The 24,614-nt window shown below is 52.4% G+C and overlaps 1 protein-coding gene across 1 annotated transcript; it reads right to left on the bottom strand.

Annotated features, from left to right (window-relative positions):
* Positions 1-11,374: 11,374 nt before the first annotated feature.
* Positions 11,375-24,149, bottom strand: LOC119112466 (dehydrogenase/reductase SDR family member 11-like). Its single transcript, XM_037236667.1, has 5 exons — positions 24,096-24,149; positions 14,981-15,129; positions 14,134-14,565; positions 12,218-12,370; positions 11,375-11,528 (listed from the first exon to the last, which is right to left on the bottom strand). Exons 2-5 carry the CDS (start codon positions 15,110-15,112, stop codon positions 11,487-11,489), a joined length of 759 nt encoding a protein of 252 aa, XP_037092562.1. The 5' UTR covers positions 15,113-15,129; positions 24,096-24,149; the 3' UTR covers positions 11,375-11,486.
* Between the last annotated feature and the right edge of the window lie 465 nt (positions 24,150-24,614).

A 24,614-nucleotide genomic window follows, 5' to 3' on the forward strand; every position in this document is an offset into this window, starting at 1 on the left:
TCCACTGGCTACCGGCGACAGAGTGCTCACCTGACGCGGGTGGAGGCGTCGTAGACTGTACGACAACGATATTTCATGTCACCCTTTCGAGTCAGGTCGGTAACAAATGTGCAATGACCCAGGATAGCACAACTTGGGTATTGGGTTCAGAGCTCTCATAAAAAGCTCATGTTGGCAAACACTTCCACCCCGGACTACAGGTCCAAGCCTTTCGAAATGACACTGAAAACCGGTCGGAGGTCGCCAGGGTAAAATCTCAGCTGATGCCGTCGGCAGATCTCATAGAGCTGTAGGTCCACGCGGCCCAGTCCGTTTAGATACTATGATTTGAATAAAGTGACATGATTCATAATCATCATAAAAATGGTCACGAAATCAGCTCACCTAATCAGCGTTGTACCAAATTTTCACGATAACTAGATCAGAACTTGGGAAAGCAATTGGGTGCGATCTGCTTTCATACATAACTATTTTGTTTGGTTACTAGGTTGGCGATGCATTGTTCTTTCATCACACATAGTCCCGAACAGGCTATACTAAAACGTTATATATATATATATATATATATATATATATATATAAACCTTTTATTGGGATGCAATCATCGGAAACACGACGTGACAAAGCGTGTTTTGCTACTGTGTCAAGTGACGGCCGGCATGCCGTCCAAAGGTAAAACCCCATATGCTAATTTTTGGCCGCTTTGCGTTTTTATGTCATCTGATTCGTCTACTCACGCTGAATTTTGTGATTAACACCATCAGTTCGAATTTTCATAAGTATTTAGCTCAATCTTTTAGCCTAAGGGTTGTACAAATTTCAACTATTGTTTTAAATGTGGGAAGACGAGTCGGATAACATGAAAAACGCAAAATGACCAGAAATTAACGTATGGGGTTTTGCCTTTGGACGGCAGCGCCGCTGTTCGTCTTCCTCCTCAGCTAGGTTGCAGTAGCAAGGCCGTGGCGCTCTCCAGAGGTTCGGTTAATTGCATAACTGTTGCAAATCGGGAGAAAATGAATGCAATTGTGTGTAGTTTCATTAACCTTTAGACCTTCGTTCAGGATAAAAACATCTCTATAGGACGCGTTCTATCGGGCACAGAACTTAGTGACAAGCCAAAAACTGTAATATTGTTCTGCTTCCTTCGGAATGCAATAAATATCCCCTACATAACAGCACCAGTATTGTACGTGTTGCACACTAATCGCATGATACCGATGCAAAAAGGTAAGCTTTTGGTTTTGCTTTTTGAAGGCCCACCGCTTGGATGCTGAATGTGGATTCGTCAACAACCAGGCTACATACAGCATCCGTATAACGGAGGCAGGACGACGATTGCTTTAACGTCCGTGTTACGTCAGGCATATGTTTCAATTATGTCGATATCGGTTAGGGTGATGAATGGCCAGAGGCCGATCATCACGCTAATCAGGACAATTTTCATTCTTCCTTCGATTAAGCTGAAAATCATTTTCTTTATGCCATGTGCTGCCGATGCAATAATTTTCTGTACGATGTCAGCTTATTTGTTTGGCAAGAAATCACAACTGGCCTACACACGTTTGATATATCAGCGATGCCCCTTATAACAATTTGCTGCAGATGGAAACCTACGCATGAATTTGAATGTGTCTGTAACCAAGCAACCAGTCGTGTGAAATGGCCAACGAGAACAGCATTAACTTGCTTTTCATCATATTGCTCTTATTTGCCGTTATTAATAGCCGTTATTAAGCTTACTTATCATGATTATTTACATTGTGTTCTTATATTATTATTAAGTCACCACACGAGTTGGCCGATGTTGTACTGTGATGTGACGTCATGTACTGTGGTGTACTGTGATGTGGCGTACTGTGATATGGCGTACTGTGATGTGATGTGCTGTGATGAGACGTCATGTGATGTGGTGTACTGTGATGTGGCGTACTGTGATGTGGCGTACTGTGATGTGGTGTACTGTGATGTGGCGTACTGTGATGTGACGTCATGTGATGCTGTACTGTGATGTGGTGTACTGTGATGTGATGTACTGTGATGTGACGTCATGAGATGTGACGTCATGTGATGTGGCGTATTGTGATGTGGCGTACTGTGATGTGATGCTGTACTGTGATGTGGTGTACTGTGATGTGACGTCATGTGATGCTGTACTGTGATGTGGTGTACTGTGATGTGGTGTACTGTGATGTGGTGTACTGTGATGTGACGTCATGTGATGTGACGTCATGTGATGCGGCGTACTGTGATGTGGCGTACTGTGATGTGATGCTGTACTGTGATGTGGCGTACTGTGATGTGACGTCATGTGATGCTGTACGGTGATGTGGTGTACTGTGATGTGACGTCATGTGATATGGTGTACTGTGATGTGGCGTACTGTGATGTGATGCTGTACTGTGATGTGATGTACTGTGATGTGATGTTGTACAGTACTGACCCAAAGAACCCAAGTCGGTGGAGGGGTAGAATGTTGGCTTTATGTCGACATGAAAATTATCGACACGTACTTGATTATCATCATTGTTTGGACATGCTCATGTAGTTTAAATAATTCCCCATCCCACAAACTGAAGTGCCACTCCAGGGGTGGCGCATACCCAAAGCAAGAGTTGTATTGAAGTTTCAGATGCAGTTGATTCATGTAAGCCCCGCATAAGTGCACATTTATGTGGACTTTTGTTCATTAAGAGTTCAGCAGTAAGTTTTCCCTCCCGTGCTTAGACTGGTGCGCCGTGACGTCATTTTGTATGTTAAGTAGTAGGTAGTAGTAAAGTGGAAAGAAGCGCTATAAGGGACCGAGAAGGAGGCCTCCAAAATAATCGATGGGAAGGAAAGCCAAGCCATGAGGGCAAGGAATTATCTGTTACCTGTCAGCCCAGAAGTTTCCTAGACTGAATACCCCAGGGCCTTCAGCGGTCGCCGACTGATCTGAGCTCTCTGTTGGCGGGGCCGTTGGACCAGGCGATCTCCAGATGATTCGGCACCTCGATGGCGAGGAGAAGCGCAGACGACTGCCCAAACCCTTGGCTTAAAGGACGGGGGACAGGCCCGTCCGCCGCGCCTCGGTGGCGACACACGGGATTCGAGTCAAGCCTCGATGATTCGGCGGCGAGACATTGCGGCCGCCGCCTCCAAACGTCCCCCGCCCCCCCCCCCCGCCCCCAAATGGCAGCTGGTATCACCACTGTAATTGCTGTTCATCTCCCCAATCAAGCATTCGCCATCAATTAGTCCGAAACAAGCGCTTGCGCCTTTGCTTCGCTGCGCCGATGTAAAACTTATACATTTTTTATGCATGTTTTGAAGTTGGAATCATGGTTCTAGGTGCCCTGGTTGCCGATATATCCTGCAAAGTATGAAAAAGACTCGGCCTCAGGCCGCGGGCGGTGCTGGCGGTCTCTGGCGGCCGCCGGCGGGAAAGAGCGCGTTTCTCCTGCGCTCTCTGCAACACAGCCGAACCTATTCCATGGGATCGGCGATTGATCGTGGGACTTGACCGGTGATTTTTGCCCCTTCTGTCAGCTGTCAGCCTTTTGAATGATGGCAGCACGCATTGCCGTTGTTTTTAACAGCATTGCGTTTTATTGAACAGTGAAAAACGGTCGGTAGCGGCCAAAACCATTTTGCTGGCTCGCGCATAGGTGGCGCTATAATCTATACCACGTTATTGTCCCTTGGATTCCCCATCAATGTATACTACTCCCGGGTGCGCCACGTGCCTTGCGTGTAGCGATATGACACAAGACGTGGGGAACTGTGTAAAAGGGTAAAAAATCCATCATCCTAAGTAAAAGTTCTTCATCATCACGGTTTTAGGTGCCATGGTTGCCGAGATGTGGTGCAAAATGTGGCCGGTAACGGCCAAATTTATCTTGCTGGCTCGTGCACGCATTACACATAGCACGTGCGACATGACAATTCATGCAACGTCCTTGTCTGTCCGATTTCTTATCAATGCATGCCACTCCCCAGTGACTCCGCGCCCTGGGTGTCGAGATGTGGCACAAAGCGTGTAAAACCGTGGAAAGGACCAAAAGCCATCTTCCTGGCCCGTGTGTGCCCGACACGTGTAACGTGCCACCTCGCACTTGTGACACAATTAAATTTCCCGTTCAATGGCCTATCGCAGCATGCCAGTCTCGTGTTACTATGTGCCATAAGAGCGGAGGTCCCGCGTGAAGCGTGAAAATGGACGAAATCGACAAAATAGAGCTTCGTAGCTAATGTGCACGTGTCCCATGACGCGTGCAGCATGACATCGTACACGTTTGGGTGATCGCTCGTTGGATCACCTATCGAAGCATGCCAGCCTCTACATACTTATACCCCGGTTTTTGGAGATATCACGAAAACGTGTAAGCTTCTCAAAAGAGCAAAATCTTGTAAATCCATAGTTTAACACGTGTGTGCCATGACATGTGACACGTGTCACCACAATTATCATCTGGCTCCTGACTAAGCGCGCCAATCCCGAGTGTGTTTGTGCCATAGGTGCCGAAATGTGGCGCAAAACGCGCAAACCCGCAGGAGAGAGCAAACTCCATCTGTGATTCCGTGCCGTGTGGTGCGCGCGATCGTGCCATTTCGATTGCACGAACTTGCGATGCGACCGAAAGTGTAGTCGCGTCAACTGTGAATGTGCGGAAACAAAATCCACGCATATGCGCGCACTGCAAACACAGCGAGAGTTATACAAGGCGCGCCCTCGACCACCATGCGCCATCCCAACCCCCCCCCCCCCCCCCCCCACAACCCGTCCGCCGGCCGATGCCCAGACAGACTGAAGGCACGCTAGAATGCTTGTCCTTTAACATGAAGATCAGCTAAACGAACAAAGTAAAAATCCCGCCACCCGAACGGCTATTTTAACCCTTAACGCCTAGGGCGTGCGCCGGGAGTCGGGCCGGCAACTTGCCGCAGTCGCAGCGAAAACGCCGTCATGCAACGCCTTAGGCTACGCTCATTTGTGAGCGACATTTTTTCAAATGCGGTCAACAAGAGGGTGCTCCAGAGACAGGATGAATCGGCCAACACGCTGGTGTAGTTTTCAACGCCAGATCACGCATCGTTTTGACAGTGGTAGCTCGCATTTGGCACTGGTTTTAAAACTCTGCCCGTTGCAAATCGTATTGTAATTCGCAGCGCAACGGTGCGTTGCACAAGCTCGCGATGTGCACATAAAGTGAAGCCGCTTCAATTGTAAATGTTGGGAACGAACATCCAGGCCTCTGGGTGTTTTACGCGCCGAGATATAACGGTAAACGTAAAACCGCGTCAAAAACGGTCCATATCAACTTGTCAACACGTATGCACATGCCACGCGTCACGTGGTTCAAAAAACCCACCCGATTGCGATGGCCCATTCCACGCTCTATCGCACCGTGCAAGTTTCACGTGGCTGCGACCCTTGGTTGCCGAGATGCGGCTCCGGGAAGCCGAGCGTGTCGGGCCGTCGGCCGGAATCACGAAACTGGCGTCGCCCGCGTTAACCCTACGGGATTTTTGCGTTTTTTTCTTCGCTCGGCACGCGCTCATTTTTGCGAAATGCGAAAATTTGACGCAACACAGAAAAGCGCAGCCGGCGGAACTCGGTCGTGTGCAAAATTCGTCGAAAGATGTTGAACCGTTTAGCCTGTGGGTGATGGAATGAAATGGCGGACACACACACATAGATAGAAAATACCTGAGGTCGCGGCAAGCACAGGTGTATTGGCGACCTTACTGAGTACGCTAAACCGCGCGAAGCATTGCGTACGAATGGGACTGACGCATGTGACACCGGCCTAAGGTGACCTCACGTGCAGCCCGCCAAACAAGCGATGACGAGCCAGGACACGTCGCCCCAGGCCGGGTCAGACATTGTGCTGGTAGAGGCGCCGCGCCCATGTGCCCACGACCGGGACGATGACCGACCGGTCACAAGGCTCGACCAGCCACGCAGCTCGACCGGCCACGCAGCCCGACCGGCCACGTAGCTCGACCAGTCACACAGTCCAGCAGCCACGCATCTCGACCAGCCACGCAGCTCGACCGGCCATGCAGCCCGACCGGCCACGCAGCTCGACCGGCCACGCGGCTGGACCAGCCACGCAGCTCGACCGGCCACGCATCTCGACCAGCCACGCAGCTCGACCGGCCACGCAGCTCGACCGGCCACGCAGCTCGACCGGCCACGCAGCTCGACCGACCACGCAGCTCGACCGGCCACGCATCTCGACCAGCCACGCAGCTCGACCGGCCACGCGGCTCGACCGGCCACGCAGCTCGACCGGCCACGCAGCTCGACCGACCACGCAGCTCGACCGGCCACGCATCTCGACCAGCCACGCAGCTCGACCGGCCACGCGGCTCGACCGGCCACGCAGCTCGACCGGCCACGCAGCTCGACCGGCCACACGGCTCGACCGGCCACGCAGCTCGACCAGCCACGCAGCTCGACCGGCCACGCAGCTCGACCAGCCACGCAGCTCGACCGGCCACGCAGCTCGACCAGCCACGCAGCTCGACCGGCCACGCAGCTCGACCGGCCACACAGCTCGACCGGCCACGCAGCTCGACCGGCCACGCAGCTCGACCGGCCACACAGCTCGACCGGCCACGTAGCTCGACCAGTCACACAGTCCAGCAGCCACGCATCTCGACCAGACACGCAGCTCGACCGGCCACGCAGCCCGACCGGCCACGCAGCTCGACCGGCCACGCAGCTGGACCAGCCACGCAGCTCGACCGGCCACGCATCTCGACCAGCCACGCAGCTCGACCGGCCACGCAGCCCGACCGGCCACGCAGCTCGACCGGCCACGCAGCTGGACCAGCCACGCAGCTCGACCGGCCACGCATCTCGACCAGCCACGCAGCTCGACCGGCCACGCGGCTCGACCGGCCACGCAGCTCGACCGGCCACACAACTCGACCGACCACGCCGTCCGGCCTGCCAAACGGCAGACACCGTTTAGCTAGCCATCTATCAGAACAAATCTTTTATGAAACGTTCGAAATTTTGAAGTTTTCCCCTGACCACGCATCTCAACCAGGTGAATTTTTGGCATTTAGAAGTGTAGACACTGTTGGGGCATCTCTCATAGCATTTGCTCCATTCCAGTGGACCAAGCTGATTTCGACCTCTGAGCGGGTGGGGGCTTTGGAGGCAAAGGCCAGTCACTGATGGATCAACGTAATCCTCACAGACCGCACGGAATGAAGTAAAAATCACTGTTTTTTGCGCGCAAGCGGTAGCTGGCTTCAAAAGCACGGCCATATTTATCGCCACTTTACAATCTTTGCTAGCTCGACACCACAGCACGAACACACGGACACGAACTGCTTGCAGTACGTCATGCACTACGGGCAGGACAACCCGAATAGCTGCCAATGGCAATCGTATACACCAGGAACGTGGTTTCGCAAAACGAGTTGAGGGGTTAACTGAATAACTACCTCAAGATGCGCAAACAATCGCTTTTTTGCAAAAGTTGCCTTCTCAAAGTTGGGGGACTGCCGCCCCCCAAAATGAAAACGCCAGTAGACCGCTGGGTCAAGCTGTCAAATAACGGTCCGACTACTGGGTCATATCCGTGTGACATGTTACCATTGTTCAAAGCGAGCAATGCTAGCGTTTGTATGCGCTACTGTAAATATCTTATTGTATCGCCGTCTCCAACCACCGCGTTGATATCGTCCTCAGCGTGTTACTAAGAAACTTCGTCATTACGTTTTTGACGAAGTATACACAGTACTTTAAATTCGCATTGCCAATGACCAGCTCAATTTCATTGGAAACAGATACGCCGGCTTTAACAGAAAATCGTGTGTTGGTGGGAAATAAAATGTGTTGCTGACGTCCCCCTCGCAGACTCGCAGTAATCTTGATATCTAAAATCCCTCCTCCCCATCGAAGAGCCACCATGAATACAAGTGCCACCCCAGGAAGGACGCACGACCAAAGTAGCAGTTGCGTTCAGATTCCAGGGGGCGGCTGATCCACACACGCTTCAGGCGAGTGCGGATTCACGCACGCTTTACTACATTAGAAATTCAACAGCAATTTATGTCTTGCCTTGAGTCAAAACCTAAAACTCGCTTCTCGGCCGCCGCGAACAGCGGAGCGGCGAAGAGCCCGCAGCGCCGCACGTGACGGCGCCACCGCCCAGCAGGTGTCACTCAGAGCCCGGTTTCAGTCGCAGCGCTGGAGAAGCCGACCCCCTGCGTGACCCATGTGTCGGTTCTCCAGCGGGGGTCATACCGGGCGACCCGGATGGATTTCCGGCCGCAGCAGCCGCCGATGCCCACCCAGTTGATCTCTGGCAGAGGCCGTACCGCCGGCGCCGCGTACAAGGCCACCTCGTCATCGTTCTTGAAGACGGTCACATAGCCGTTGTTGTACCGGGCGGTGAACGTGGTGTAAGCAGATGGGCTGAGGACGGCGCCGGTCTGGAAGTGAGAAGTTGCATCCGTTCCATCAGTGACAGTTGACCAGTATATCATACCGCAGGCGGCGTTATTCCAACCACCGATGGCAATCAACAGCCTTTCTGTCGAGGGTCCACCAAGCATCACATGACAGTCAGTCACGGCCATGCAGTCATACTTGATGGTCACGTCAGTGGTTGCGTCGATCCCTCGGGACAAGTAGTAGCCGTCTGCCACCTCGAAGACGGGGTCGGGTCCGGTGCCGGCCTCCTCGAACAGCCAGCGGTCGGCCACGTTTGAGTCCACCCGCAGCCAGGCCGGCTTATACTCACTCTTCACCATCACGTAGTCGATCGACTCCGTGATGGTCACCTGTGCGCTGACCAAGGTCGGGTTGTCCTCAGGCCCAATGGCCATGGTGCCGCCGCACCAGGAGATCCTGAGACGGCTGTATGATTCCGTGTTAACCAGGCCAGGAGTGCTGGTGTCGCCCACCAGAATGTGATAGGCACTTGCTGCATCCATATAGGAAAGGTCCGTTGTGCTGAGGTCGACCCCGAATAAAAGTCGCGTGTGTGAGTGTTCGTCCCAGTGGCAGGGGGCGATCAAGGCCCGTGTGGTGCTGCTGATTTTCAGGCTAACGTTCAGAGCGCACGTTCCCGGCTTGAGTTTTTTGAAAGCCCAAAAGTTTGTATCCAGAAACCAGTCCATGGTCTTGGGCATAACAAGGCCGGGCCGAACTTCCCAGAAGGAGTCACCTAGTTGACAGGAGCCATGGGAACAGACGTACGCCCCTGGTGGGTTCAGAGGCGGCGAAGTGCAATGCAAGTCGGAGGTGCAGAACTGTCCCACGGCTCGGGCGGTGCACACATCGGAGCAGTAGCCGTCCCGCGTGCAGCTGGCGTCCTCCCAGTGTGGCTGCGCCGTCTCCGCCTGGCGAGCCGGCTGCTCCGTGACGTCATAGTAATCTACACCCGTCTCACTGACCAGCGAGTGGCCCTGGCACGCCTGCTGCTCCAGCAGCTGACAGTTGACCCCGGCTGTCAACGGGCCGTAGTTGAAGGCGCTGCACGGTGCCAAGTCGTCGCACAGTGCCAGGCAGTAGTCAACGTTAGGGACCAGGTGCTCCTCGAGCGGCGGCTGACCCACCAGCCTCTTACCGGTTCGCCGCGAGCCCCTAGCGTACTTGGCCTCCACCAGTCCGGCCAGCAGGACCATCAGGAGACACTGGGCGGTGGCCGTGGCGCTGAGGAATGCCATGACTCGAGCAGTCTCGTCCAGCCTCTGACGCTATGCTCTCCGCCTGCCAGCAACAATCAGCGCCGGACCGCCGGGCTCTGACAATCGGGGTTGGCGAGCGTGCGCACCGACCAGGCTGAGTCTTCGAGTCACAGTCGTGTTAGGCGGCAGACCCTGTTCCAGCTACGTTGCTGGCAACGAGTCTCGGTATCAACAGCAAAAGGCACAGTTCGGCGATCGCGCCCGTTGGAACAGTAGCTATTCCTGCCAGACACCAGCAATGTACAAGTCGCGTGCGGCGAGTAAATATCAAGACGGCAACCCCGTGCTCTGCTATGAAATGTCAGGGCTGACATTCGGGGCCCGAAATCGGTCCATGGTCGGTCGGTCCACCCCAGCACGCCGCCCCAGTTGGTGTTCACGCGCGTTATGATTTGCTCATGCATGAACGGCTCGACCGAAACCACCTGACACGCAGCACTTGAACGAAGTTGTTCACCCCGTAATGTGATGCGCGCCATTGCAACATCGACTGAAAACGTGGTCAGGCCTTCCGACGCAATGTCCATCCAACAGTCTTCCGACAAAGCGGTCAGGAAACAGCTAATGAGAAAGCACAATGTCACTGTCACTGTCCGGAAAGGCCTCGTGAACGAGCTTCCGTAATGCATCAGCCGGATTTAAGCTTTAGGGCGCTCCGACAATACACCATCATAGAGTCAGACCAAACAAGAAGTGGATGCGGCCGAGCACTTTACGGTGCCAATCGATGGCCCGTAGCCCGTACTTTGAAACGCGCGTGGTTCGAACCTCTGCGTCCAATTCGATATAGTTAAGCCGTTGTCGTGATTTCACTTCGCAATGTCCGTGTTCCTTAAAAGAAGTTACTTTGGAGGACAAAAATATCACATACAAGCTTGTGTATGTAGCATGAAGCGCCGCTCTAGGTACGCTGCACTGAGGTAAAATGTGATGTCTTATTCAGGACGACACATCTAAGCTGGAAACGCCGTATTTGAGTGACGCGATGGGAACCAGGAGCCAGCCTTTGGTACTTTCAGAGAAACTTGCGAGAATCACAAATCTTGCAAAAGAAGCAAAAGGACCCAGGAGCCAGGGGTGGCGTCAGACACAGAACTAGCAGGAACCAGAATCCCAGGTATTGTTTCCGCAAGGTAGACAGTGAGAACAAGAGAAATCGTTGGGAACCAGGAACATGCTAGCTCCGAGGCGCGGTGCACCCTGGGATTTGGGTCGGGCGCTCTTGGTTGTCACTTGCACGTGACATCGAAAAACCATTTCCTAAGCTGCTCGGTTTTGCTTGGGAGTATGACGTAAAAATTGGGAGTACCCTCAGTCAAGTTGTTGAGTACTGTGCTGTAGCTTGGGGTGCCCCGAGTCTTTCCAGCTTAGTGCGATCCTACAGCACTGAGCTTCGCCCAAGATTGCAGCACGTCTGCGTTGTATTGCAACGCGTCCTCCCACAGTCCTCTCACTTTTATCTTGCTACGCACCACAGAATACTTGAACTACCTATCCTGCTCGCCCACCACACCGGTGCAATAATGCATCAGAGTCGTGCTATTTGGTTTATTTATTTTGTTGCGCGTTCTGAAAGCCGATAGCATAATGTGGCGGAGTATTCTCGCAAATATTAGACAAATACCAATTCGTGATCCTAAATTCAGTTCAGTCACGAAACCTGACTTCATGTGGCTTCAGCAGCTACAAGCGGAAGAAATAGCATGTGTCGGAGCTCGCCTAGGTATCGCTGGGGTAGATTTCCATATCCTACTGTCATCGGCAGTGAAGGCGGTACTGAGCACCGGCGGTTATGTCGTCTGTGCCGTGGGCCGCAGTAGAATATCATGGACCTGAAAGAGGTGAGCTCTGGTAAGACATTTGGTGTGGTAGGGGCGTGCTGTTCGAGCCCATGGAGGGCCCGGATTCGTGCACCGGTTACACCGCGGCCCCAGGTGCTTATGCAACCCCTGGGACTTAACAGGGCTGTTCTCACTGGCGTTCCGTGAATGGGTACTCAGCAGCAAGTGCCGCGTTCCCGCTGACCATATGTTTTATGTGGCGCAAGGCAAGAGAGGAGCTTCTACGAAAACGAACACGCATAACGGGTGTGGTGCAGCAGGCCCCGATGAAGTACGCCAGCCAGTCATAATGTTGGTCATGGAGCTCGGCGAAGCGTGACCCTCCCTGCACGAGCCGCCCACACGCTATCAGATAGCTGAGCGACACACATAAGCTTACACGGAGCTCAGAACAGTGCCGCTGGGTCAGGTACCTGATTGACACACACGACCTTACACGGAGCTCAGAGCGGTGCCACAGGGTCAGATACCTGAGTGACACACATGACCTTACACGGAGCTCAAAGCAGTGCCGCTGGGTCAGATAGCTGAGTGACACACATAACCTTACACGAAGCTCAGAGCAGTGCCGCAGGGTCAGATAGCAGAGACACACACATGACCTTACACGGAGCTCAGGGCAGTGCCGCTGGGGCTGACGCCACGGGCACGGGCGAGCGCGCTCTGCCATGGCAGCCCACCTGCATGTCCTGCGGCGTGGACAAGATGTAGATGACGGCGTTGGCGATGTTACTGGCGTCGATGCCCAGCTTCATGAGGCGCTCACCTTTAACCGCGTCACCGCCGTGCATGCGGAATGCAAGCTCAGTGCTCACCATGCCCGGGCTGATTTGCTGCCGCGAGGAAGGTCCGGTTACCGTGCGTCACTAGATCATGATAACGCGGCAACACTGCTACAATGCACACTGGTGCTTGACTTTGCGCGGAGTTGGAGTCTACCACGACATCAGTACACTACTTGATGAGATCTCTAGGAAAAATGGAATTATACTTGGAGGTTTGCTGGGAGATATTGGTGAAAAATTCACGCACGTCGGAGTTAAACCGACTATATCGGATGCAATCGTCGATGGTTCGATCCAAATAGAAATGTAAACGGCAGAAAAGGTTGCTATTGTTACGAAGCCGCTGCATGCGTGTAGCAAGGGGCGCTCCACATTTCTTGCTGACTTCATATTTGACAGTGGTCAACCTCAGTTTTTTGTTCTCAACGTCCCATGGGATGGTTTATATCCCACATAGTTGCCTACAAAATGCATTACCGAAATAAATTCAGAAGTCGAGCAACGCGTTTCTAGACATAATGATCCGGTTGCATCGTAAACGTGTGAAGTGCGTCAAAATCACCCCAACGCGCTGCGATTCGGACTGAAAATATGATCTGCCGGGATAGAAAGTAAAGCTCATGTCTGCTGCTGGCTGAAAAGGAGCCCACCGGGTCGCTGCGATATTAACAAAAGCAGCTAGGGTCATCAGGGACATGTGCAATAAAATCCTATAACATGGTCGTCCTTTACATGTAAATAGGGTTGAAATCAACACTTTGACTGGACGACAATAATACTAGATTATGAAATGCAAACTCCCGCTGCTATCAACACCCATTGACCCATCTTTGGACGGCGTAAATGAATCACAGTGACAATTTAGTCACCCATTTTCCGCAAGAGCTCCAGTCTGAGCAGCAAAAGACAGTAACTTCTGGTGCAGAATTACTCCCACTGTGGATGGCCATTTACCGGTCACCCAGATCGTAGATAACGATTAAATCGCCCCAAGGATGTACCCAGCACCACTTATGGTGAGGATTAGATACCCGCCCCCGCCCCCGGCAAAAAAGTTCTTCTCAAGGGTCCCAGGTGGATTTCCACCACATTTTCTTTAAAGTGCGATCAGTTACAGATTGTTTTACATGTTATTCTAGACTTTAAAACCAAATACGAACTGAATCATTGTGAATCTACGAATGCTACTTAACATATTTCTGCGTATGTTTTATAATGCAAATTAGCCAAGCATGCAACTACGGTCGCCCGTTCGATGAAGTCAACTGTTCACACCGGGCTTCCATTTAGTGCACCTAAAATGTCTGAATATCAATTTTGGCCTCTACAAAACCCTAGCAATATGCTCGATCGGAATCCAGCAGACAATGCGCCGGCGACCGATCCAACATTTAAATGTAACAGACGGTGGTTCTAAATTGTTGCCGAACTATGGACCATTGCCACGGTTAAAGTGCAATGCGAATATATCGCTTAAGACTCTTGCCAGCCAAGAACATCTCGCGGCACGTGAAGGCAGTAGTTTGGGAGCTGGACCTATTGCGGCAGTGTGGCAAAGCACCATGCCACACGGAGAATATTAGATCCGAGACTTTAAAGGTCAAATGCCGCAACAACCACAGCTTAAGCGCAAAATGGTTGCATTGATCATTGTAGTTTATATCCCTACACTCTCGGAGCTAGAATGTAGACAGGTTACAGCAAAAGACTGAGCACTGCATTGATATACTTTGAGTTGAGACCCACACTTTTGGACACTGGTCCGGGACCTGCTGAAGCTGGCACGCCGGCCGCCACAGCGCCGCTCTCACCGCCACGCGGATCTTGGTCGGCGGCTCGGCTGCCATCTCCTGGCGCAGCCCCTCGGTCAGTGCCGTGACGGCGAACTTGGTGCCAGCGTAGAAGTGCACATCAGGGTTGACCACCACCCGGTAACCGGACAGACTGTTGATGTTGATGATCTGGCCCTCGGCCGCGTCACGCTCCTTCATGCTGCGAATAGCCAGCTGGGAGCAGTGCGCCAGCGCAAGCACGTTGACGTTGAGGATGGTGCGCCACTTCTCGACGTCGCCTTTGACGAGGGAGCCGGCGAAGCAGAGGCCAGCGTTGTTGATGCAGACATCAACGCCGCCCAACTGCTCCCGGATTGTGCCGAACATGGCTTCGATCTGGTCCGACTGGGTCAGGTCACAGTGGAGGGCCGTCAGGGAACCTATGCAGTCCTTCATCTCGGCAGCCAGCTCCTGCACGGAGACCCCATCACAGTGAGTCTTGGTCACATGACCGGAACGCGAGCTCAGAGCCACGGCGATGCTCGACGGCTTTTCGGTGAGGATTCACGGGTCCGGCTGGATAATCATCACGGCCTTTCGAAACAGACGTAGCAATAAAGGCATTCCGACTACAGGGTCCCAAAAGGTGTCAAGAGATGCATCCTTAGGTTCTCGCTGCAAAATATGCTCCACTGCTCAGGCAGCATGGAGTCCCATGACCGAACCGCGTGCTTTTCAACTGAGCGGACTCGTTTAAAGCGAGATACTTTGCACGTAAGTGCAATTTGCGCACGTTCATAATAAGTGCACGTGCAAGCAATTATAGAAGATCACTTTCCAATGTACGAATGAGACATCCAAACGATCGTGTCAAACAAAAACAAACCTGGACTTGCTTGACGTTTCGGGCGCAACCCACGACCTTCATTCCATGTTTCACCAGCTCTCGGCAGATGGCAGCACCGATGCCGACACTAGCGCCGGTTACCAGCGCCACGCGTCCCCTCCACCGATCCATGGTAAGGCAGGTCTTGCCTGCAATGTACACTCAGCCATTGGTAGGCACACACACCCAAAAAGCAAAAACACGCACCAAAAAGCAGACGCAAACAGGGGCGTAGTTTTGCAAATGAGTTTGGGGGGAGGGCTTAGCAGTGGAAATTGATGCGGCGTATTCTACAAATATGCCAAGTAACGCCTTTCTATCATGGGTTTCGCTCACTTTTCCACAAAGTTGGGGAGAGCCCAATTTGGGATGCTAAAGCTCCTCCAACTTAGTAGGAAATTTCACCTCTGGACGCAAAGGAAAGACCAACAAGACCCAGAAAGGATGGCCAACACTTACAAAATTCGACATAAAACGAACAGGCATGGTAAATTATAACAAATACAAACCTTGCGCGTTACAGTCTGTTTTTCTCACATATGCCTAATTACTTCATCTCGTTTATTTTATGGTGGTGCACATAAATAGGCGTCGAGAAAAGATGATGTTCTGCGGCATAAGTATGTGCTGATTGAACGTGCTATGGAGGCAACATGCATCTCAAAAGTGTTCTTTTTTATTAAACAGAAAAAATATAGCCCTTGTTTGTTAAGATGTATGTCTTAAGCAGAATTAATTATGCATATTGGGGCTTATCTGTTAAACACGAGATTCTTAACCTTCAACTGTTAAGACCTAGGACTGAACAACCAATGGTGACCAAACCCTGAAAACCTCATAGTGTTGTACATACCTTCTTTGCAAACATTATTGCGCGCACGATGTTAACAAAGTTATCTGATCGTCACATCACTGTATGGCATAGTGCTTGAGAGTAAATGGATGGCCTTGAGCACTAAAAGCACTAGCCCGTCTGCTATTGGAGACTTGCACGCCAGTAGATGAGCCAGCCTTGCATCAACGACATTTCTGATAATCAATCTATAACGTGGGCAAACAGGGTTGTATTCTCGTAGTAGCCACTGAGGCACGATCCCGCATATAAAATTAATGATATCTATTAATATCCGATATTGATACAGACGTAGCTGCTGATGTTATCGATTTCATAACAATATCAAAACTTAATCTATGCAATTGTTTTTTCTGCCACCCCATGCAGTCACTAGCATTGGACAGCTGAGCAGAGACAAGAAAACCAAGCTTTTCCAGGTTAAACTCCCACTAGCCCTTTTAAAGGTCATCTTGAGATGCGGACCAATACCACTATCTTTGAACAAAAAGTTAGGGGGGGGGGGGGACTAAACGGTCAACCAAACCTATCGACAACCCCACGCTCCGAGCCTATGGGACTGATCGACACCCGAGCCTTAGTAGTGACCTTGGGTCACTTACAATATTGGTCAAACATAAGGACATTGGGTCCGGCAAAGAGTCACCAAAAGAACTCGAAGCCCGTAAAAATCGCTTCGCACACAACTTTTGCTCAGAGCCTTTAATGAAATGGAAAATATTTACCAATCGATGCACAATGGCTAGCAGCCTATCGTTTTCAGAACGTGGTGGCTATGGGCCAGGTCAAAGGTCACCAAAAATGCCCCAAACCACCAAATATTCATTTGCAGACGACCACAAGCTGCGAGCCTTTGTGACCGATCGTCACGATAACCCCACCATTCGATGCCGCTAGGTCGATAGCCTGTCCTTCCCAGGAGATAGTGACCTTGGACCAGGTCAAAGGCGCAAAAATTGCGAAAACCGGAAAAAGAAGTTTGGTTGGCAGATCACTCCATGCTCCAGCCTATGGGATAAATCACCACAAAACCTACACCAGTCGATGCAACCTTAACCAATATCGTAATCTTTTCAAGGCATGGCGGCCTTGGGTTACGTCAAACGTAATAAAAAACGCCCCAAACCTCCAAACTTGGCTGCAGGCAGCCCGTGCTCCGAAGCTATGGCACCGGCAGTTACAGAACCAAAGTTACAGAAGAATGGTTTTGTGCCAGTCTGTAGCAATGGTTATGAACATCGGGTTATTTTCTGCCAATTCGGCTGGTTTTTGTTATTTTTGGTTACGTTTGACCTGCACGAAGGTCACCATGTTCTTAACAGAAAACGATATGGACTAAAGCATATCGATTCGTACAGGTTTTAAGACGATCGGCACCATATCCTCGCCGAACGGTGTTGTCAGCAGCCTTTTGGACGTAAAGGGTGTTTTTGGTGACGTTTGACCTGACCCAAGGCCAGTGCTTACCAGGGTAGGATGTTGACCAAGGCAAACGACTGGTAAATGTTCTGTGGTGATCTTTCCCCTAAGCTCGGAGCGTGGGGTTGTCCGCAAGCTGATTTTTCAGTTTATTTGCATTTTTGTGACTTTTGACCTGATCCCAGGTCATCCTCTTCTGAATTGAGCAGGTTAACCATCAAGCGATATTGATTGATCAAGGTTTGGCGTCGATCGGTCGCATGGTCTCGGAGCATGAGACTGTCAACAGGTTTTGTCCGCCGTTTAGTTCCTCACCCCAAAAGTAGGTCACTTGGAGCACGTGCTCTCGTGAGCGTCAAGTTCGAGTAATGTCTCCACGCTTGTATGTGTTAATTTGCTTGCGTTACGCTCTATAGCGACGCGTTCTATTTAAAGGTGATGACAAGCGCTAAAGGAGTCACAGACAAAACCAATGTAGTATTTTTAGTGACACGAGGATGTTTAAAGTAAACTTCTAATCATCGCTGCCACATCAGCCACATTTCCCGCCCAGGATCACGTGGGCTCCAATGGTTGCCAGCACACGGTCTTGGTTATGCTATCAGTCAAGCCTAACATGTTACGGTCGAGCTGAGCAGTGGCACTGCCCCGTCCCCAGCCCCACGCGTCGCCCCTCCGGCACATGTTGTTTATTGGAGTTTTCGGGCGCGTCGGCTGCAGTGGTCATTTTGCGCCCATAACTATGCTGTTACTTAATAAGTATGGTGTGAAAATGACTCTAAAATCAATATCTTTTAAAAACGAAAAGAGCTGTTTGGGATCAAGAAACGAGGGACTGTCACCAAGCACATCGTTAATCGTCAGGGTCGAAGCCTGTGAACCAAAGTGATGTTGTTCTTCGATGAGGCATGGACATGATATAACGACATGATGGACAGTGAGGACGGTACCACACCGCTGGCATAGGGGTCTGTCGGCTCCATGTAACAAATGGCCATGGGTGGCATAAGTATGTCCAATGCGCAGCCTGCATAAAACCACCTCTTCCCACCGCACACTGCGAGAGCATGACGACCACAAGCCCATGGCCATTTGGCCATTAGCCATAAAGACAAGCCCACGCCATGTCTTTATCGCCTTGAGCTTATTGCCACCCACCTGGTCCCAACAACGCTGCAATTTGCTTCTCAGGAAGGTTTTGACTGCCGGGTAAAAATATCTGCCAGGGATAGGCAAAAACCGGGTATATGGCGCTACCGCTGCTCGCTTAGCAGCGGCATCAGCCAGTTCGTTGCCCACGACACCGACGTGACTAGGGATCCAGCACAGCGCAACTCTCTTTCCAACCCGATTCAATTGTGTCAGGCGTGATAAAATGTCCTGTAAAAGAGGACATGATGGATAAAAAGACTTCAGTGCAGAGAGATTGCTCAGTGAATCTGTAAAAATGGCGTGTAAAGATTCTTCACCCAGTTCTATGAAACATATCGCCTTGGTGATTGCAACTAATTCAGCCGTACAAACTGACGAGTGGGCCGGTAACGAGAACGATCGAGTGACGGAACCGCTGACGAAAGAACAACCCACGCCATCCGAAGTTTTGGATTCGTCTGTGTATGTCAGGGTATATCCTGCGTAACACGCCAAAAGCTCAACTGCTCTGCATCTCAATAGGTGTGGTGTGACGTCTTTTTTCCTAATTTCCGTAAGCGAGGTGTCAATGAAGGGTGTGGTCATTTGCCAGGGAGGAAAAGCCAGGTGGCTTACTTGCCTTACACCCCGAAGAGGAATTCCGCCCTCAAGCAATAACGCTCTAATTCGGGAACCAAAAGTTATAGTGTGCTGCTGCAGCCCATGACGAAGAAAACTTACCGCAAACCGCGAAAATATTGCAGAATATGTCGGGTGAAGTGGGAACTGCCGCAGCTTCAAGGCATAACGTATGCCAAGCATTTTCCTCCTCGTCGAAAGTGGTGGTTCGTGTGCCTCCGTTAAAAGGCTGACGGAAGGTGGTGTGCGAAACGCCCCAGTAGCAATGCGAATGGCAATATGGTGGACGGTATCAAGAACACGCTTGCTGGATTCAGACGCGCCACCATAAACAAAGCATGCATAATCCAGTTTGGAGCGGACGAGGGAACGATACAAAAGCATGAGCGTGCTTCTGTCTGCCCCATGTGATGTGCGAGGCACACACTTTAGTATGTTGAGAGATTTAAAGCATCGATCGCGTAACATTTTAAGATGTGCGTTATATGTAAGGCGGCGGCCAAAGTGTATCCCAAGATACCTGGCCACGGCCTTATTGGGAATAGAGCGACCATATAGACGGATGCTCAGATCATCACATCGCTGGCGACGACAAAAATGCATCGCAACGGTCTTGTCGCCTGAAAAACGAAACCCGTTCATGTCACCCCATCTTTCAACGCGGTCCACAGCCAGCTGGAGACAACGCTCCATTGCTGGTGCTCTCGCTGCACTGGTCCAAATAGTAAAATCGTCAATAAAAAGGGCACGTCCGACCGACTGTGGGAAGCACATCACAAATATCATTTATCATAACTGCGAACAGTGCTACACTTAACACGCCGCCCTGGGGTACGCCGTTTATTTGTTCGTACCTATCGGAGAGGACGTTGCCGACCCGAACACGGAAGTATCGTTTGGCTAAAAACCTTTGGAGAAAAGTACCCATATGGCCACGTATACCATATCTAAAAAGCTTTTGAAGAATACCATGGCGCCATGTGGTGTCATAGGCGGCTTCAATATCGAAGAATATTGTCCCCAGATGCGCTTTTTCTTGAAAAGACTTGCAAACCGTGGCGTCCAGAGTTAAAAGATAGTCCACCGTACTACGGTTTTTCCTAAATCCGCACTGCCAGTTACTAAAAATATCGTTGTTCTCCAAAACCAAGTGAGTCGCACGTTTACCATCTTTTTCATGAGCTTGGACAGTGATGACGTCAGTGAAATGGGTCGGTAATGAAGAGGGTCCAGCCCACTCTTTCCCTGTTTTAGGATAGGCACTACAACAGCTTCCCACCAGGCCGGAGGGAACTCACCTCTTGACCACACCCTGTTGAAGGCCGCCAATAGTACACGACGTGCACATGGTGGCAGATGTCGGAGCATCTCATTGTGGATGTCATCAGGACCTTCCGATACGCTACGAAGTTTTCCGATTGCCGACTCCAACTCCACCAAAGTGAAGGGCTCATTGTACGCCTGTGGTTGCCTTGTAGAAACGTTCACTACGATTTTTTCGGATTGTGCTCTTTGCCGTAAAAACTGTGGGTTCATGTTTGCACCTTCGCTACGTTGGGAGAGTGCTCGGGCGATCCCGTTAGCCACATCCAACGGATGAGTCACCACCTGGCTGTTAACATGTAACACAGGATGTGGCGCGGATGAAAACTGCCCAGAGATTCGTTTGATCCGAGCCCAAACCTGCGAAGTTGGTGTGAATCGGTTGAGCGTGCTTATATACATTCGCCAGGATTCACGTTTCGCTTCTTTTATCGTGCGGCGGGCGAAAGCCCTGGCTTTCTTAAAGGCTACTAAATTCTCCAAGCTACTTCTGGCGTCAAAGGCTCGGAAAGCACGTTTGCGTGCGCGAATTGCGTCACGACACTTCTCCGTCCACCACGGCACAGGAGTGCGATGGGGAAATCCAGAAGTGCGCGAGATGTAATCGCTAGCGCAATCTAAAAGTCTGTGAGTAAAATCCTCAATAGAGGTTGCCACCCTCACACCTCCGGTCTGACATAATGTCTCCAGTCGAGCCTCAAACTCACTCCAGTCAGCCTTTTTTAAATTCCAACGTCGTGGTCTTATACCCAACGTTCCTCTTATTTGGAATCGAAGCCACACTGGGAAGTGATCGCTGCCCATTGGATCATCTGCCACAGACCGCTCGAGGCTCTCCACCAGCTCGGAACTAGAAAGACTCAGGTCAAGCGCGGAAGTTGACCAGACGGCAGTGTAAAATGAGTACGAGTCCCTGTGTTTAAAATACGCAGTGACGAGTCACGGATAAAATGTTCTCACATCCTTCCGCGGGTGTTTGTGCTATCACAGCCCCACGCGGTGTGATGAGCGTGGAAGTCGCCTAAAAGAAGACATGGTGAAGGCAACTCATGCACTAAACGTCTCATGTCTTCCAATGGAAAACCGACGCCAGGTGGAAGATATAAAGAACACACCGTGATGTGACGGTGATTAAAATGTAGGTGTGCGGCTACAGCCTGTAGCGTAGACCGCGGGTTAAACCTCCTGGCTGGCACGCTGTGGTGGACTGCAAGAAGGACACCGCCATATGCGATACCGTCGGTTAACACATCATTGCGAAACAGGGCGCATCCCTTCAGCGTGCAGTGGTAACTAGAAGCAAGCTTGGTCTCCTGCAGCGCTACGGCTGCAGGACAGTACTTGCTGACGACAGCCTGGTGGTCGAGGGCATTCGCCCTTATTCCTCTACAGTCCCACTGTAAAAAGGCCTGTAAAGGGGGCGTGTTAAAAAGGCGGTTGAAGGTCACATACTAAAACCGAACACGTCCTAAAAGAACTGGGCTGCGCCAGTTGCAGAAGCAGACGTTTCTGACTGAGAGCCACGGTTAGACTCTGCAGGAAGGTGCCCCACTCTGGGACGAGTTCTGGGGCTCCCACCGTCAGATGGAGACGGGGGACCGGCCGGGGCGCGCTTGACGCCAGCGTACCCGGTCCGGGGTGGCGGCGGGGGAGAGCCCATTGGCGGGCCTCTACCGGGCGTCTGGGAGTCAGCGGGGGCCTCCACTGGCCTTCTCGGCGATGGTGTGCCACTGCGAGGGATGGGCTCCTTGCTTGCATCGGACAAACTATTGGCCGCCTTAGCCCTCTCCAACTCCGCTAGGCGGGCCGGCTTGGCGTCGCGGGCGCGCCTGTCCGCCTCATGCCGTTCCATCGTTTCCGCTGCTCGTTCACACACACTCGCCAGCGTCGCCGGAGGCGACGCGGGCAGCGGAGTGACAGACGGCGAGGAAGGCCGAGCCCGCGGACCATGGCCGCGCTTGACCACCGTACATCCCTCCTCCTCCCCCGCCTGCGACCCCGACGACACATGAAGGTCCGGCGGCACAGCGTTGGTAGAGCAGGGCGCAACTGAAGGACCAGGAGGGTCCGACTGGGCGGGGGTCGCCCGCCCCGCCGGCACCACAGACAAACCGAAGGATCGCAGGAGCGTGATGAGTTGGACCGCTGACATGTGATTGATGCTGGTGGACTGTGGTACAGACGTTTTGGATTTTTCGGCATAAGATACTTTGGAGTGATTAGCCTCATACTGTTCACGCGCCTCGCGGAAATAAATGCTCTTTGAAGTTTTGAGTGATATAATTTCCTTTTCCTTCATGAAGGCTCGACAACTTCGATCGAAAGTTGTGTGCGGTACCTGTCCCATGCCACAGTTCACGCACCAGGGCTGCACAGAGGTACACTGGTCTCCCGAATGCTCGGAAGATGCACACTTCCCACAGACACCTCGATTGCGGCAGTGTGGTTTTGTATGACCAAAGCACTGGCATTGAAAACATCGCATCGGATTCGGAACGAATACCCTGGCTTTGACAACTGCGTAGTGAATGCGGATATCAGACGATAAATCAGGCCGGTTGAATGTCAGTATAATGTTGTTTATAGGGATTTGGTCATCACCCCTCCTGGTCGTGATCCTACGTGCTGCCGTGACCCCCAAAATTCCCAACTCTTCGATGATTTCCTCCTCGCTGACGTCACGAAAGTCATAGCAGTTTATGATACCTTTTGAGACATTTTTGGTGTAGTGCGGTGTGACCGTGACTGGCACGCTCACGTCTCGCTTTGCACCCTCGGTTCTCGCGGCATATACAAACTCAGTTATGGTCAAAGCTCGAGTCGCATCGGTGCCGTTTGCAAACTCCACCTCGATCGCGCCGTCCCTCAGCTTGTGACAGCGGGTGACTTTTCCCAACCTGTCGGATCCGTTTCGGCGCTGAAATGGTGAAAGCGATGCCAGGTTCTTCACATCACTCCGGAAGACAAGAACGCGTGGGGCAGGTGGAACCGACTCCTCGCTGCGCCCTAAATTCATCGCAGTCCGTCCCCCTCTCGGGGGCGGTTGTTTTTTGGGTTTGTAGATGCCATGCAAGGTTGTTCTTTATTTCGGCACCGGGGCTCCCCACCCACCTCGGAGCCCAACTGGGGGACGGCCCACTCACCAGTTGGTGGTGGTGCCGCCAGGGCTACCTCGGTGCTATACGGGGCGGACGACGCCTCCCACACGGCCAGGTGTAACCGGGGAGACGCCTCCCCGTCCTGACCGTGGCTCAGCGACGCCGCCCCGTGACCCCTTAAGCCGCTGCGCGCGGCCAGGCGCCCCAAGCGGAAACCCGCAAGGAGCACCCAACCGCGACGCGAGCGACAAGCCGCAAGACGCGCGTGGGGCCCCACGGGCCCCCCGCGCCCCCGGATATCCTGGCCAAAGTGGAGTGTTGGGACGCGCCGTAACTGACCCGCACGACGCGCCCCTCAGCCACCAGGATCCGATCAACCCGGGGACGTGGGCGAGGGGGCACGGCGACCCCGATAAAACGCGGATGAGGAGTGGTGATAGGGTCGGATGCGGGACTGCGGGTAATGTGGAGGGAGCGGGCGGGACAAGGAGCAAGAGCTCACGCACCGGCAGGGTCGCTACGCCCTGAGAGGACCAGCTTGCGCTGTCCACCCGTTACCGGAGCTGGGACCCGAGGGGGCGCTAGTCCCCTACGCCGACCGAAGCCGGTGCCCCTGCGGGGCCCCTCCGGCACCTACAAGTCGGCTACTTACCGCGTCGGCGCGATCCGAGCTGGCGACGATTTGATTATGCGCTGCGGTTCGTCCCCACCCTCAGCGCGGTGGCCTTGACGGCGCTAACCTGCTGCCATCTATCAGCGAGTTCTCAAATCACACCTCGTGATCGCAGTGTGCCGCAGGCGCCATTATTTTGCCCAGGGCTCAACCATTGACGTCATGATCGCTTTGGACGAGTCCATTTCACGATCCCATCCGGGGCAGGTGTACGGTTGTTGTAGACAAGGGCGGGTCCAGGCGCCAGGCGGAGGGGGACAAATGGGCCATGCCCTCAAGTATCGTAGAATCATGATTTCCCCTCCCCTTAAAAAAATCGGCTGGGGTATGCTGTGCGCATGCGCCGTCACGTTCCCAACAATTTTTTACGTAGGTTTCTCGTTTTGTTACAGTTCGGGCAGTCGACTGCATCAACACTCAACGCATACTCGAAGCTTACGACGGTTGCGGGTCAAGCACCAGTTGTCCATTTCTGGTGAATGGTTAGCCAGATACCTC

Source organism: Pollicipes pollicipes, unplaced genomic scaffold, assembly GCF_011947565.3.
Source record: "Pollicipes pollicipes isolate AB1234 unplaced genomic scaffold, Ppol_2.1 Scaffold_7261;HRSCAF=8764_pilon_pilon_pilon, whole genome shotgun sequence".
NCBI lineage: Eukaryota > Metazoa > Arthropoda > Thecostraca > Pollicipedomorpha > Pollicipedidae > Pollicipes > Pollicipes pollicipes.